Here is a 16901-nt window from a genome sequence, read left to right as displayed (position 1 = left end):
ATGATAATGTGTTTGTGGGAACGAGTGAATGTAAGCATGTGTTTTTGTTTCAGAGTAAGTGGACGTTCATGTTAAATGGACAGAATCCAGCGATCCCTGGGATCTATTATATATGTGGACTTAGTGCTTATTAACATCTTCCAAAGGGATGTATGGGACATGTTATTTGGGGATAGTTTTCCCAAAGATATATCAGTTAGATTACTTGAAAAAGTTTCCGAAATTGTCTGAATTACATCGTACTAGACAAAGGAGAGAGACTGCTGCTGGTATAGTAGGAGACATATTTGGAGCAATAATTCCTTCCGTGGGAGTTATCTTGAACTCCATAAAGATTCGAAAGTTGTCTACTATTGTGGATAACATGCTGACAAATTTTACAGGAGCTATACTCCTGATGGATACTGAACTTGCTGCGGAGAGGGCTATGGCTCTTCAAAACAGGCTTGCTTTAGACATTCTTTTAGCGAAAAATGGTGGAGTTTGTAAAATGCTTAATGAGCAACATTGTTGTGCCTATATACCTGATAGTAGTAATGAGATTAGAAGTATGCTTACTAACCTAACAAGAGATAGTACAGATTTGAAGGAGCTGAAAGAACCTGGAGTTTGGGAAAAGGTTGGAAAAGGACTTGCTAAAGTGGGAAGTTGGTTTAGTAACATTTGTCATGGAATATTGGCAAAAATAATACAAGGAATATTGATTGTTTTAGCTTGCTTATTTGGGTTATGGTTGACATGCAAAATTAGTAAAAGAATTAAATTGAAAATGGCGAAAAATAATAAGAGGAGGGAAGAAAAGAAAAGGGAGAAAATGTTCAGAGCAATATTAAAAGGGGCAAAGTTGAGGGAAGAAATTGAAATTTGAAAATGATAAATTGTAAAGGAAAAGGGTTTGTGTGATGACAAGAGTCATCAGAGGAGGGATTGTTGGAGTGTAACTTTTAGAATTAATATTAATATGAAAAGCTTGCAATATAATGTCTAATGAAACCGCATAAAATGTGTTAATGTAATACTAATGCACGCGTTTAAAATGTGCCCACGGGGAGTGGCCACCAATGTATACGATGATTAATGAAACTGACTAATAATGAATTAATAATGTACTCATGTATGGTTTTGTATTAACATATCCTAATTAGAGTTATGTATTAAGGTTTTGCTAAGTTAATTACTAGGCCTCAGTTAGCAAGGGTCTGGGCCTAGCTGCCTGGTCTCATATTAACTGTGTTTTCTAACGTGCAATGTGCTGTTTTCCTGAAGGACACGAAGCTGTACTTTTCCAGAAGCTAGAGATATCTGTGTAGCTGTAGTAAATTCTTTCTCATGAGACCCGACTTGCTCAAGGAGACATTCTTGCCGAATGCAACAGTGTAATTCACAACAGGTGCAAGGTCGCCTGGACTAGGGGAAGAAAATGGAACTACTGACTGGAGAGACAAGTGTAACTTTTCTTACATGACATTCCACCCGTTGAAGACGTCAATCACAAGGGCCAATAGACTGCATGAGAACTGTCTCAGGTGAAGACTCTAGTAAGGAGTGTGACGGATTATTGGACAGAGATAACAATGCACCAAATATTGCCCAATGGGAAATTAGAGACTTGTTCGAAAACTTTGATATATCGGTGTGACCCAAGGAGAAATAAGCCATTACGGAGCCAGTACTGAGCTATCACTCTGCCATACTTTGCCATTCTGAGAGACTTTGTCTTATACTTTAAACCATCCTCATCCTATACCTTGCCTGATATGCACTTCTCCTCCTTATGAAGGAAGAGTTTTCTTGCTGTGCCCTGCTGAGACTTACCTGTTCTATCCTGGCTGATGGCGAATCGACCGTTGTCCTGAGGACGAAGACTGATCCTGCATGCTGACTCATTTGGATGGGTAACTATCTGATGATAAACTGTAATTGACTTTTTGCCTTTTCTTTCTATGTACCAACTGCTCTTTTGATAGAGGCCATAGTTAGATGTTTTCCAAATTCATGTTGCTAAATTGTTTTTGCATGAAGCCCAACATGCTGATGCTAATTAGAGGTTAGTTAAGGAGTTCACTAATATTGGGTGCAAATAGATAAATTACTGAATTCTTGCTTTGTTGAATAATGTACTAATGATACTCTGCTAAAGTGACTCATGTTAACGTCGTGCTTTGTTCTAATATTCATGACCTATGCTTTGATAAAGTATTTTTCGAGTTGCCAAGTTATAGTAGTATTGATGGGCTTATTGATGTTGCGACTAATAAATATGATATTAGATTGTAACTAATAGGGAATAAATATCCTAAATCTTACTAGATTTGTGTGGTTATTCATGGCTGAAAGGTCATGGTGTGTTTCATTCTTATTAAATGTTATTGATTAGTTTGATTGACAAGTTATTGTGAATATTGATTAGGTTATTGATCTATTGATTGAAATGTTAGGCGGATATCTCGTTCTGGGAAGTCCCAAAACATGGTCAAAAGATTAATTGGCCTAAAACCAGTCCCCTTGTAAGTTAAATTAACAAGGTTTGGACGCGTTATCAAGTGTCACCCATTTAACTGCAGAATGTCACTCATAAGCTCACTGAAACCATCGAAATGTCACTCTTAAGCAATGTGAAAACGTGGCAGCTATGTTTCAGTCTCTGCCCACTTGCGTGAGCTCCACTGGGTGTCCATTGAGAAATGGGCCAAGTTCAAGGCACTGTGTTTTATGTATAAGGCGTTGGCCCCTGATTATATTAACAATTGGGTCACTCTTTTTGTCCCTAAGCATGTGCTACACTCAGGCAGTCTGGGCCTTCCTGCTATGCCTAGGGTGTAGCTTGCAAGCCAAGAAGGCTGATCCTTTAGAAGTCTTGTCCCCAAGCTCTAGAATTCGCTTCCCCTTGTAGTTTGAACTGTTGAAACTTTCCATAAGAAATGAAAGACCTGGTGTGACAGATCGAACAGTATAAAGGCAACTGAGAGGTAAGGAGTTGATTATATAAGTGGTTTATTCTGAGTAATGGTTAGCAATAAAGGGTTATGATAGAGGTGGTTGTTCTTCCCGCACTTGTGGACTTGTTCGTCTGCTTTTCCCTCTTCCCGGATTGATGTTGTCTTCTAATTGTTTTCTTCTCTTTCAGGTTGCGTGGTGGCTTGTCTTCTCAGGGGAATCCAGGATGGTACCGGAAATAGAAGGACAAAACGCCCGGGTAAGTATAGGGTCCTATAACAGGGTTTTCCCTCTCTTTCTAGTATGGACTGGGGAAAAAGGGCAAAACACAAGGAGGGGTTGGTGGCAGTGAGGAAGTGGGGAAATAAGTGTGCCCAAAAAAAACTAATATTGGTGGGTAAAGGTGCCACACAGGTGTTCGTCGTTGTGCCCCTTATTAATCCTCCCTTTCCACCCCTCCTCTATATCCCCTCCCCAGTCCCTTTTTTAGTTGTACCCCTTTTCTGTGTCCACAAGGACCGTACCTTGGTGAGCCACGACCCTCCAGGGTCGTGGCTGGCGTTGTAGCAGTCCTCCTGCTGCACTCTTCTGCCAGGGCTTCTCCGCTCGGTCTCCTCGGGGTCTTCCGTCTTTCCTCGTCCTTCCGTCCAGGTAAGTATTTCGCTCGGGTCCTCCTGCTCGCCGGTGATCTCCTCGGGTCTCCTGCTCTCCTTTTCCCCGACGGGCACTCCCCCTCGTTGCGGCGTGTCCTCCTTTTTACTCTCGCCGTGCCAGGAAACCATAATGGTTTCCCCGGCAACGGCAGGCTGCCAGTCTCGCTCTCGTCGCGTTTCCCCGGCAACGGGGAGACGCGGAAATGACATATCGGCACTGTCCGATACGTCATTGGGAGCGTTCTGTGCCGGGGACACCCGGTCACACCTGGCTTTTTTAAATCTTATTTTGGTGCTTTCTATCCTTTCTGACTTAGCGCTGGGAAGACCTTTAGGCAGCCATGTGCTTGACAAACACACTAAATAAATAATAAATAAATGAATACATAAATAAAAATAAAGAAATAAATTAATGGCACCAGAAATATACCTATAGTGTATCTTTTTGCACAAAATGGCTTCTCTAAACACAATAATAAACCTGTTTTGCAAAAGAGTAAAAAGTAGTGTCCAAATATACTTGCTTTTTTACTTATAAATACCAGTTCAAAGTAACCTCTATTTTTTAACGTTTAAAAGCAATTAACTAGTCTTATTGAAACTAGCAAATACGTGTATTGCACTCCATTTGTGGCTGTGGTCACACATGAATCTGTAGTATGTTTCAAATACTGCCTCATGTGGGCAGTAAATGTCTGGTTTTCTTTTTTTCATGTTCACTTGCTTCTTCTTTCCACATAAGTACTTGATTTGTATTACTGTTTCCCCTTCAACAGTCAGAAATGGGTTATTTACAATATTTCTCTGTGTATAATCACCCTGTACCACACTTGCCTATGGGGCGGCGAAGCCAAATTGACTATTTTTTTTTTTGTGGAGACCAACTAAATAGGTGAGTTACCCTAAAAACATGAGGATTTATCAACCAACCTGATGAGTAACACATGGTGGAGTGAGATTTACCCATCCCTCATCGCTTGTGATGAGCCTTCACAGCCTTCGCAGTCTTCTGACAACCTGATTAGAGGATACCATTAGGCTGTGGACTCCATGATAAAGAAGTTACAGTCTTTTAGTGTCTAAATGGCCCTTTCCGAGTCTTGCAGAATGGCATGTCTGAGGGTGATACCCTTCCTCCCATTTCTGTGTTTTATCAATTGCAGGAATGGAATCAGTAAAACCAAACACTTTTCCGTGCACTTTTTGTCTCTGTTCAAAGCAGACTGAAAATTTGTGAGGAAGAGTGCTCAGTGATCAGGGAATTGTATGCAGGGCTGTCTTTAGCACTGTGGCCCCCAGTGCAACAGGCTTTGCTGGTGCCTCAAAGTTAGCTCCTTCTCTACAGATTCCCTCACTACCACCCTCCAACAAAGCCCATCATCTCTGCATAGCGCCTCTCTCACATGGATTTCAATTGTCTTATAGTGCTATTTATACAAATGTAGGATGTCAGAGCACTTTACACCACTCACATAGGGAGATAATGAATCATATGTGTGTAAATCAGTGCATGGGACATATTAGATATGGCAGTGAGGATTACAAGGTACAGGAGTCACGTCATCCATACTGGTAGGCATTATGGGGCAGATTTAAGAAAAGTGGCGCTGCACCCACTGCAGCGCCACTTACCTTGCACCCCCTGCCGCCACCATAGCGTATGTAAAATTCGGCACACCATGGCGTAGGGTAGGAGGCAATAGCATCAGAATCTTTGACGCTATTGATGTACTGTTCAGGGTAAGCTCCAAAATTTTGGTGCTAACCCTCAAACAGTACATAGGGGCCCATTGTAAGCAATGGTGTGCCCTCTTTTAAAACTCCTGCTCTCAGCAGGCATTAAAAATGCTGGAGAAAATGGCACAAAAAATCTTTTAGATTTCTTTGCACCATTTTTTCAGCCCCCCTTACAGGGGAACGCCCAAGTTGCATACATTATGCCTGGCGCAGGCATAACGTGACACAAGGGGTTACAAAGTGGCGCAATGCATGCATTGCGCTATTTTGTGTAAATCTGGCACAGCAATTTTGGCCTTGCTGGGCCACATTAGCGTAAAAAATATATACTAATGTGGCACAAGAAAGCGCTAGGCCCTCGTAAATCTGGGCCTATGTTTTAAGAGTACTTGGTCTGGACCAGCACAAACTCAGGATTTTAAACATAAAACAGTGGTTGAGGGTTGGCTTTAAAAATAAAAATGTATTTCTACCCAATCAAACATTTTTAGCAACATTAGGGTCATGAAAGACTGGGGAAAGCACAATGTTCTAACCTATACCTTGTAGTTTGCATGTACCTCGTGGATGACAGTTCATAGCTCACTGTGCTATATAAAGATTGTAATTTATGAACTGCAAGTAACAAAAGGATCTCTGTGGCAAATGCAGTAATCCGCTAAAATACAGTTTTGTGATCTGCAATGCACCACATTATTTGCAGCAGGCATATTAACCCATCGTGCTACTTTATGATGCACCGCATTGCCAGTAGACAAAAGGCTGATCTCTCTCCAGTCAAAAGAAAAATCACCACAGTTAGTTTGATATGTTTATTGTTGCCTGAAAACTGGTGGACCTACATTGAACTCTGCAGCCGGTGCTGGAAACTTGTGATCCCCAGTAACTGGTGTGAAGATCCCATATGGAAACGGGAACTCTGGAGCAAACTTTCTCCCTCCAGTTATTGCCTTCGCGCACTTAAGTCACTTCAATCCTGTCAAGTCAAACTCAACCTAAAATCCTTCCCAGTTTGGTAAATTACCTACTCTTAAATTGGCTAATTGTAACACCTGTCATTCACATCGTTCAGAAAAGTCATAACAGTGGCTTGTATGGCTATGAAAAAACAAGCTATTATTGAAGGCCATTACACCATTCTATCAGAGTATGTAAATCAGCAGCGGACATGACTGTCATGTTTCCAGACGGAGTCCTTGTTTTCTGATCCTTGCGCTTCTAAGGGACGTGAGGTACCTTCCAGTTATTCCTGAAGGTTGTCTCCTATCTAAACTTTCTAACCCTCAATATTACATTTATGGTCTCTTCGGTCACATGACGGTCCTAACCTAAACAGTCTACTAGAAAACACTGCATCAACACAGAATAACGAGGTCGGGGGAGGGTTGTTTTTTTTGTCCTCTAGAATGGTTTGATGGAAAATAATGTTGTGGCTGGGTTAAATGTAAGGTTTTCTTTCTACTAACGCTTGGCCAAGAGATGCCTATTTTAATTCTTGCTGTCATGGCGTCTAATTCATACTCTACCCAACTAAAAAAGAAAGGGTGCTCATGTGATATCAGAGTGCACTCTCGCACTAGTGAATGAGTAAAAACAGTTATACAGGGGACCAAGAACATTATTATTACATATAACTATCACACATGGCTTGCTGACGTTTTTGGATGTTTGTCTTTGGATTATACATAGACAGCACTGCCAGTCTGCTAAAGTGTATAGAGGATACTTAATTTACACACAAAATACAGACTAGTAAACACACATTCAGTATACCAGAGCACAGGGTCTAGTTACTCTCTTGAGGCCCATAGGGATCTGAGAACAGAATAAAGTGACAATTTTGTCTTAGATGAAAATTAGCTAGAGTACTACATTGGGGGAGCTGGGCTTGTCAGAAAAGAGAAGCAGAGGGATTTACTCAGCCACTCCTCTTTAAAGAATCCCTACATCGACATGAAGTAATAGTTCAGCTCCACTCTCACAATCTAGCTTCCCCTCAAATCAGTCTTTGACTACTTCATTGGTTTGCACCATGTACAGTGCTCCTCTGCTTTGCTTTTTGGCTAGGTTCACGCAATATCAGTACAGCAACATACATACATACATACTCTGACAAGGGATCCTCAACGTTTCAAAATGAAGTCTGCCTATGCAGAGTTTCTAGGCGGGGAGAGGTAGTTAAAACCCAAGTCACTGTGGGCAAGTAATCCTTCTTGGTCGAAAAAGAAGCCCTGTCCATTTATCCATGTGTTTTGTCTTCTATAAAAGGTTGGGCATGGAACAGGATTGGAAAATGTCACTTGTGGATTTGGAGGGGTGTTGGAGGTAATGTGCATTCCTTTTAATGACTGCTCTTTTATCAGTTGCCTACGGCTCCTGGTTTGACCATGTCAAGGGTTGGTGGGAGAAGAGAAAGGACCACCGCATCCTGTACTTGTTCTACGAAGATATGAAGGAGGTGAGAGACCAAAGAAACATAAACCACAGTGGATAAACTTTCTTGGAAAAGTCCACCATTTCATATAACTGTACACCCTTGTTGGTGTTTGTTAAACTGGTCTCTGCACCGTTCTTTCTCTTATTTCAGGACCCAAAGCGTGAAATCCAGAAGGTCATGCAGTTCATGGAGATGGAACTGGGGGAAGAGATTTTGGAAAGGATTGTTCAGCACACTACATTCAAGGAAATGAGTGATAATTTGATGACCAATCGTAAATCCACTCCACCTAGTTGGTTGGATCAGAAGACCTACACTTTTATGAGAAAAGGTAAGTGTCTCTATTAGAGCACCATATGTCGTCATTCACAGCAGAGAGTATGCCCTTTCTCTGCTTCCTCACTGCTAGCTCTTCATATCGTTGTCTAAATTGTACATTAGAACATTGGACTGTTGAGAGCTTTAATAAAGACAGTGAAGCATCTCAGGGCCAGTAATGTTTAAGCAGTGCCATGTAAGGTCATGGAGAAATTGCTAAAATAAAAGCGTGCATATATGCACATTAACTTGAACTACCATACAAGCCTATCTGGATAAGCTTGAGCGCACCACATCCATAGCTCCATCCATTAGAAAGGTCCATAAAGGAAAGGTGCGGATCATTAACAGGAATGTATCTATGTTGCATGCTGTGATGAATAGGTTTCTTGCCTCTTTTCCCAGTATCTCTACCCAGTGGTTTGTGACCCAATCCAAACTCTGTAGTTATACTTGAAGGAAAGATAATCTATATAGACTGCATGCATGAAATGGTAATGGAACAGAAAGACAATCAACGTTCCCAACTATCTTGCTCTATTGGTTCAATATGCCGCTCAAATGAGCTAGGAGCAATGTCCCTCGTTTGTTTCATATTGAAACTACCAACGTTTATAAAAGGTCTGTTTATTTCTCTCTACACAGGGATCACAGGGGACTGGAAGAACCACTTCACTGTAGCCCAGAGTGAAAGATTTGATGAAGAGTACGAGAGGAACATGACGGGTACCTCGTTGCATTTCATATTCTGATCCTTCATCCTCTCAGTATTTTGTAATTAAAAATGCTTTTGCTGATAGATATGTATCTGATGTTTCATTATTCACCATTCTTGACTAAGCCTGTTCCCGAGAGAGCGCTTCTTCTTCTGCAACACTGTTACGACCTCTTTTGCTTAGCAATGGTATATCTCACACTGTAGTCTACCTTCTAATCTGCCACCTCAACCATTTTCTTCCCCTTTTCTCATATACTGTTTAACCCAAAATTTAGCTAAACCTCTACTCGGATGTCTTTTTGCAAGTAAGGAAATGTTTTCCCATTCATGACAGTTTTCAGGATCATGTTTAGGAATTTGAGTGTGATGACTACAAGTGTGGAAATTCTCCATCTAGTTGAGGCTGACACTGGCGAGGGCAGCTGAATATTTTGATGCTTCACTCCACTCTATCCTAAGCATATGCTCACCCTCAATTATGACTCCCTGGATGGATTCAAGCAATATATATTCATTTTGATGTCTTAGGACAAATCAGTCCTGGTGCAGCGCAATTTGACGGCAAAAATTGAAGTGCCCACCACAGTTTATCAACAACCAGTGTAAGTGATTTTACTGAGAAATGGGTGTCGATGTGGTTTTCCCAAGTAGGATATGAGATGAGAGGTAGAGTGAACAAGTGGTGATCACATCGAGCAAGACATGCAGAAAGATCAGGAGATGAAAGACAGTTGGTTTTGTCGAGCAGACAGAGTGAATGGAATAAGAATCCATTGAAGAATAATACAGCTGAAATTTGAAGCTGAAAAGCAGAAAACAGACTGAGGAGTTAGAGAAGAATAATTACGATGGGGTGGTTAAGTATGATGGAAAACTTGAATCAAAATATCAAGAGAGAAAATCAAGTAGCAATAATTCAGCTGGGAAATTGACGAAATAAAAATAAGGGTTTAGGTGGCCTGAAACAGGGCCAAATATGTTTCTGATTTTATAGTTGAAATCTGCTTTTACTTAGACCATGGGACTGTGAAGTCAAAGGATGGAGTAGGGGTTAAAATTACACAAAGAGTGCAGAAAATACGTGATCAAGGAAAATGAACAGACAGGCAAAAATAATGAGGAATGTGTAAGGTTCGGTATGGGAAATTCCATTTCTTTTTTTGTTGGGTTTATGGTGCAATGATTTTTAGGAGCTGATAGAGGGATACATTTAGAAATAGTATGGTGGATTGCTCTAGAGACTGTTGAAAATTACAGATAAATTTTAGGATTGTTTGTGTAAAAGTTATATAAAAGGCCTTTGTATGGAAATAACGGTAGATGAAAGGTTGGTCTATACTGAGAATCATGAGGGGGAAAGGAAAGATTCCTGCATGACTCCAAACGGAATTGAGAACCATTAAACAAAGAGATTATACATTGCTATTGAGTGACATCTGTTGGCTAGGAAGGCAGCCAAAAAAAGGATACATCCAGATACTCCAGCGGTCAAAAAGGAGTTCAAAGGAACTTTAGATAATTAGATCATATATGTATGGTGGTACCTTTGTTGTGGGTTCTCATTAGTGCCTGGGTTGGACACCCTTATTATAGCATTAGGACCAAAGCCTGAGCCTTTCACACATGGCCACAATTTTATTCTTTCATATTTTTTAGCACAGACAGCTTTTAGCTTGTTGTTTTTATATTTTTATCGCTCTTTCATTCCGAAAAGACAGAGTTTGTGTTGCATATTTTACCAGCCCTTTTGCACAATTTTCATTTTGTGCCCTGTTCAAGGCTGTCATGTTCAGTACATGATATTCTGATTCCTATTTCCACTCCAGGGGCTCCTAGACATATTATCACATAAGGCCTGTTCTTAGAACACTGCAAAATTTAATATATAAACACTGCATAGGCCTAAGGGTGGGCAGAGGGCATTCTAGTCATGACCATCCTGTGATGTACACCTTTCCATTGACAGCTTTGCTGATGCTGACATCGTCCACCTGAGAGGACTGCCATCCAGATAACAGGCAGATCCTTGCCAGCCTTACATGTATCGGGTAGGGGATCCTCCCCTTAGCCGGGATAGGCAGAAGGATTACTACTGCTATCAAATTTGAGACAGAGGGTCTAGGTAGGCATCCATAGCATTTTAGGATCATACAAAGATGGTGGGGTTGTTTAACTACTTAACACTAATAATAATGATGATCACTGTTTTATGTTACATCTGCCTAATTATCGCAGCTCACACTTTCTACAATAAGATGTAATTGCTTCAATAAATGCATTGAAATCCATTTTGCATCTTTCATTCTGACTTGGCATGTGTGAGTCTCTGAGTAACTGAGTGAAAGAGATATGATCTGTTCACCATGACTTCTTTGAGGAGTCAGAGTGTCATGTATAGGTTGTCACAAATCACCTTTCCTTTCTAGGGTTGGGTGAGGCACTGCGGGCTAGTCTGGAGGCAGGCCAACAGCTTCCACACTGTGAGGGGCCTACTCAGTCACCCACTCAGTTGTGTGGAATATTCCTGATTATAGGATTGGTTAAATTTATTAGACGGGTCTGGAAGTGGCTTTTCTGAAGAAGGTGCATGTTCGCTGAAACATGCATCGAAATCAATATCACAAAACATGAGCCACATTAATGATTGTTACATTACACCCTGTAACTTAAACAAAGAGAAAATAATAAAAGCCATATTTTTGAAGACAGTTTTCTTGTTATCTTAAAATTAATATGCCTAAAGCACATAAAGATAAACTGTGCTATTTAAACAAAGGATCAATGGCAAAAAAAATCTATGTGAATGTATATGAAACCGATTGGAAAGCTTATTCTGTTGACATTTTGTATTAGAGCTATTTAAATATATAAATGTATATGCTGGTATGTGTGGATAAAATGTTTGAGGTGTGAGTGAATATGTGAGGTGAAAATGTGGTGGGATTACTACATTTTTACATTTGTGAAATAGTGAGGAATGAGATATCGCTTATGTAAGAGATTTATAAGACTGTAATGCGTTTTTTATTGGTAGTAATGTTTGTGATGTAAAGAATATGGTTTCTGTCTGAGCCAGCAATATCATAAGAATTGACTTACAAAATGAGTAAGGTTGCTGGGGTTCTTTCAATATAGTTTAAAGTTGATGGTTCAGCTCAACCAGCTGTAGGTACTAAACATCAATACTCTGCAGCTTGCGCAGCCGTAATGTGGAATGGTGAGTTCCATCCTCAACAGACCTACACGCAGTCCTTAGGGGATTACACAGCACAACTCGCAGAGCTTAAAGCTTTGATTTTGGCACTGAAACATATGGACCCAGAATTACCAACACCTATCGAGTGTGAGTCGTATTATTGTGTCCAGTCCTTTAATGAACACTTACACTGCTGGCGTCTTAATGGGTTCAGAGATTCAAAAGGAAACACCATAAAACACAAATTCTTGTGGGGAAGGTCGTATGTCTCAGGGACAGACTGCCACAGGCTCATGTAATAATACATTGGGCCACTAGTGTGTTGGAATTCACGATGTAGAAAACTCATTGGCTGATGAAGGGCCAAGTCTGCAGTAGCTACAGCTTCTATTGCTGCAATAACTCCACGAGGGTGGATAATGACATCTTGGCTGTCATAAATGCTTTGGCTGATGGCAAACCCTTACCAAAAGCATACCCTACCAAATATTTCTACCATTTAGGTGCTCAAAATATTCCCTTTGTTACAATACCAGGGGTGGGTGATCGTGTGATACTCAACCTACACCGTAGAGCGGTAACACAGCTCATGAGGGTCTACTTCTGCCCATGCTGGTGTGGTGGCTACTATCTCTTTACTACAAAAATGTTATTGGTGTCCTGGTCTATACCAGCAGAGCAAGCAGTATGTCCTTAGTTGTAACATTTTCCAACAAATTAATGCTTCCACCATCAAACGCCCACCCCAGTCACCTCTCTTAGTATCAAATAAGCCTTTATAGTCTGTGTACCTGGACCATTATGCCCCCTAAATCCAGATGGTGCATACAAATACATTCTACTTGCTGTAGATTCTTGCTCCAGATTCCTATGGGTGTGGCCACAATGATCGGCAGACACTTAAACTGTTATTAAAAATTTGCAGGTCTTCATCAGGACAGATGAAATCACAGCATTCTATTTGGACCAGGGCCCTGCCTTTGCCTCCAAGGCATACAGGGATGGCTTGGGAACAATGGGAGTTGATTGGCAATATTCTTCTCCATACCATCCCAACGGAAATTCAGTTGTGGAGAGAAAAAAACAAGACTTAAAGCAATCCTTAACTGCTAGGGTACTAGGTTCAGGTCATAGTTGGCACTTTCACTTGTATGGAGTTCATAGAGCATTAAATAATCTGCCTAGAAGGTCTTTGGGAGGTTGTACACCTTATAAAGTCCTGTTCGACGTCCCTGTGTATGTACCAGGTCTTGATGGTCCTGTCGTGGCAGCAGAAGCACCTTTTGACATACATTATAAAAAACATCTAACTTTTGCAGGAATTACAGCAGTTCTGCAATGAACATTTATCAACACATGTCACCACCTTGGGAATAAGGGATTTAACAACACCCACAGGCTAGATTCCAAACTTTGGGGATCTACGTAGAGAAAAGATACCTGTGAAAAGGGAGTTTGGCCAATCCTACTGAGCACCGCAACCAGTTCCTGAAATACACAGTGTAGGAAAATGGAGTATTATGTGGTGTGGGGGTTATTCCTCACCATGTAATACTCTCACTGTTAGAAATGGGGTCTATGGTTGGCAGTCAGGTTACCCCCTGTCCAAGCAAAGACCGTCACTCTAGTCAGGTTAAAAGAGAATCACCCTCAGCTAACCCCTCCTTACCCCCTTGGTAGCTTGGCACGAGCAGTAGGCTTAACTTTAGAATGTTAGGTTTAAAGTATTTGTACCAACACATACAGTAACTCAATAAAAACATTACAAAATGACACAACACAGGTTTAGAAAAATAGGAAATATTTACCTAAACAAGACCAAAATTGACAAAAATCCACAATACACAAGTCAACTTATCACAAAAAATGCAAAAGGAGTCTTTGTGTAATTTTAAACACACATTAACACTGTTAGCGTGAAAATGTACCTTAAGTGCGTCAAAAATAACCCCGTTCGGGCGAATGTGCTTAAAAAAGGGCTTGCGGTGCGTCGATTTCACTCATGAGTGAGACCTTGAGTCGTTTCTCCTTTGGTCGGGTTGGCGTGCGTTGTTTCTTCTCTCCGCAGGAGAGCGATCCGTCGATCCGGTCAGCACTCTCGGGTCCGGGCAGGCCTTGCGTCATTTTTACACGCCCAGCGGTGTTTACATCAGATATCCAGCTGCACGATGATCCGAAACCACACAACGCGGATTGCGATCTCACCGGCCTCTGTCAGCGATGCTGCGTGTCATTTCCCCAGCTCTGGGCGTTGATCTTGCGGTTGCACCGCAGGTCGGAGTTGCGTCAATCTTTTCCCCGCACAGTGGTCTGTGCATGAATTTCTTACTCTTGGGCTGCCAGCTTCTCATTTCAGGGCCCCAGGAACTGGATGGGCACCACTTGGCAGAGTAGGAGTCTCTCCAGAGACTCCAGGTGCTGGCAGAGAGAAGTCTTTGCTGTCCCTGAGACTTCAAACAACAGGAGGCAAGCTCTAAATCAATTTTAAATTCACTATTTTTGCCGTGGCTGTTGTTTTTACATACTTTTCCATCACGGCGGCCGTAATTTCTACTTTTTATTGAGATTTTCATTGTAGTCCACCTGTTACCTTGTTTGATCCGCTGACTGGATTTCAGGTGACAGCCTCTCCTTGATATGACATCTCCTTTATTCATGCTAGGTACGTTTTATGATCGAATAGCCTGTAACAATTGTTTTATATACTTATGGACATTCTATTTTTGCAGTGGCTGTTGTTTGTATATCCTCTTCCATCATGGCATTTTTTTTGTTTACCTGATTCTCATCGAGAAGTTAGTTTTAGTCTGCTTTCTATTTTGCGGACTGATTTCAGGGTTCCTGCGTCTTCCGCCTCAGTTTGAACCTGGCTCATTCGGCGTCTGACGGTTTTGCAAATATCGGCTGCGGCATATCTGGCAGCAAGCTTCGTGTTCCAGTATTTAATTTGGGCGCATGCTTTGCCCATGTCGGGACTCCCCTACATTTGCGGATTGAATTAAATGGTGAGCATTATAATACGGATTGCTACAGCATAGCGTGTATCCAATTGGCAGCCTATTTCATGCGGTGGAAGCTTGGTCCCCTTATTGGGCTGCTCACCATATTTGAAGGCTCTTTAAATTGTTTCCCTTCAATGATAAATAAAGGTATAAGGCAAATCTTTGGCTTCATTACCTGGGGCCAATACGGATACGGATATATTGTCTCTATGGCTCTTTAATCACTCTAGCCCTTCAGGAAATATACTTTATTACTGTTGTTTGTTACCTTCCATTCCCAGTATAGGAGAGATCAAGGGGATACGAGTTATTTTTTAAGCTTTATCTGCATTGGTCTTTTACAGGACCCACTTTATATATATAATTGAATTATGACATGGTCACAGATTACAGGATATACAGCTGGGAACAAGAATTATGGGGGTTATTCTAACTTTGGAGGAGGTGTTAATCCGTCCCAAAAGTGACGGAAAAGTGACGGATTTACCACCAGCCGTATTACGAGTCCATTATATCCTATGGAACTCGTAATACGGCTGGTGGTATATCCGTCACTTTACCGTCACTTTTGGGACGGATTAACACTCCTCCAAAGTTAGAATAACCCCCTATGTGTAGACCTATTTACATCTATAGGTGAGATTCCATAGTCTTTCTCAATGATTATTTTTTGCAGTATTCTGTTTATTGCTATTTCTGTATCTTTTTTGGTATCTTGTTTGGTGGTGTTTTATGGTGTTTGATTAGAGTTATCACTTTAGGGTGGCCAATTTGTATCGGTCCCTAAGCACTGTTCTTATCTACATATCTTCTTTTTTCTTTTCCTTTATTGTATGGTATTTCTTATTTTTTACACAGTAGCTGTGGTTCTTACACCAATTGGGTGTGTTGGTGTTCATCACATGGTATGTGATTCAGGTACATATTTTGAATATGGGATTGAGCATTACATTATCTGTTTTTTTAATTTGTTCAGAGACTGACTGGTTGGACGGAACCTCTCTTTCTATATATTTTAACTAACTTTGGATACTATATTTGTGCCCTGAGGAAGGTGTGTGGCTTTTTGGCCACTTGACACCGAAACGTACGTCGGCAAGGATGAAGAATTGGATTCTCTGTATGGAGACTAACAGTACTCGATGTCTATAACCAACTTAATCAAAGACTATCCAAGGAGGATTTATCAATATATGTATGCTTTCAAACGATTTGTTTGATCTAGAGAATTATTTTTGGCATTATAAGCAATTTGGTTGAGTAGGAATTGATTTCATGTAACTTTGATGTGATGAATATAATATGTACAAAGAATGACTATATGGATTGATGTCTGTACTAGATTCAATTATTGGTCCTTGTTATTTATTTTTTATTGTTGTTTGTATGGTTGTGTGAGGTATATCTGAGTATGAATGGTATTTGAAAGAGCGTCTTCCAGTCTGCATTGAGAATGTATATTTATATTTATTTCTATATGTGTTAGCATTTGAGAGACATTATAATAAAGGGATATTGCTCCATATTATAGACGGATTGGAATTTTTTGTTGCAGCTCAACAGTAGGTTAATCATTATTTGGATTCCTGTTGGAACCAATGAAGGAGGTTGGTTTTCATGTTTCTTTTTGTTTGCAGGTCCCTGTCCCACTCCTTATCAGCATTGTGGGGCACCCATTCATTGCTTTAAACTCTAAATCAAGCCCTTGGAGAGTTCTTCACAAGAAGGAAGGCATACAAAGTCCAGTCTTTGCCCTCTTACACTGTCAGAAGCAGCAACTGCAGGATAGCTCCACAGAGCACAGTCACGGGCAGGGCAGCTCTTCTTCCTCAGCTCTGCAGCTCTTCTCTAGGCAGTGGTTCCTCTTGGTTTCCAGAAGTGTTCTCAAGTCTGTGGTTTTGGG

At 40.9% G+C, this 16901-nt stretch overlaps 1 protein-coding gene across 1 annotated transcript in view; it reads left to right on the top strand.

Annotated features, from left to right (window-relative positions):
* LOC138246890 (sulfotransferase 1 family member D1-like) overlaps positions 1–8834 on the top strand; it is a 393773-nt gene extending 384939 nt beyond the window's left edge. The window contains exons 5-7 of the mRNA XM_069201640.1: positions 7691–7785; positions 7915–8095; positions 8728–8834. Of these exons, the coding sequence (XP_069057741.1) occupies positions 7691–7785; positions 7915–8095; positions 8728–8834 (383 nt within the window). The remainder of the gene's footprint in view (positions 1–7690; positions 7786–7914; positions 8096–8727) is intronic.
* The last annotated feature ends 8067 nt before the right edge of the window (positions 8835–16901 follow it).

The sequence above is a fragment of the Pleurodeles waltl genome, chromosome 7, assembly GCF_031143425.1.
Source record: "Pleurodeles waltl isolate 20211129_DDA chromosome 7, aPleWal1.hap1.20221129, whole genome shotgun sequence".
Taxonomy (NCBI): Eukaryota; Metazoa; Chordata; class Amphibia; order Caudata; family Salamandridae; genus Pleurodeles; species Pleurodeles waltl.
The sequence above is the reverse complement of the archived record's forward strand: the minus strand, read 5'-3'. Positions and strand labels throughout refer to the sequence as shown.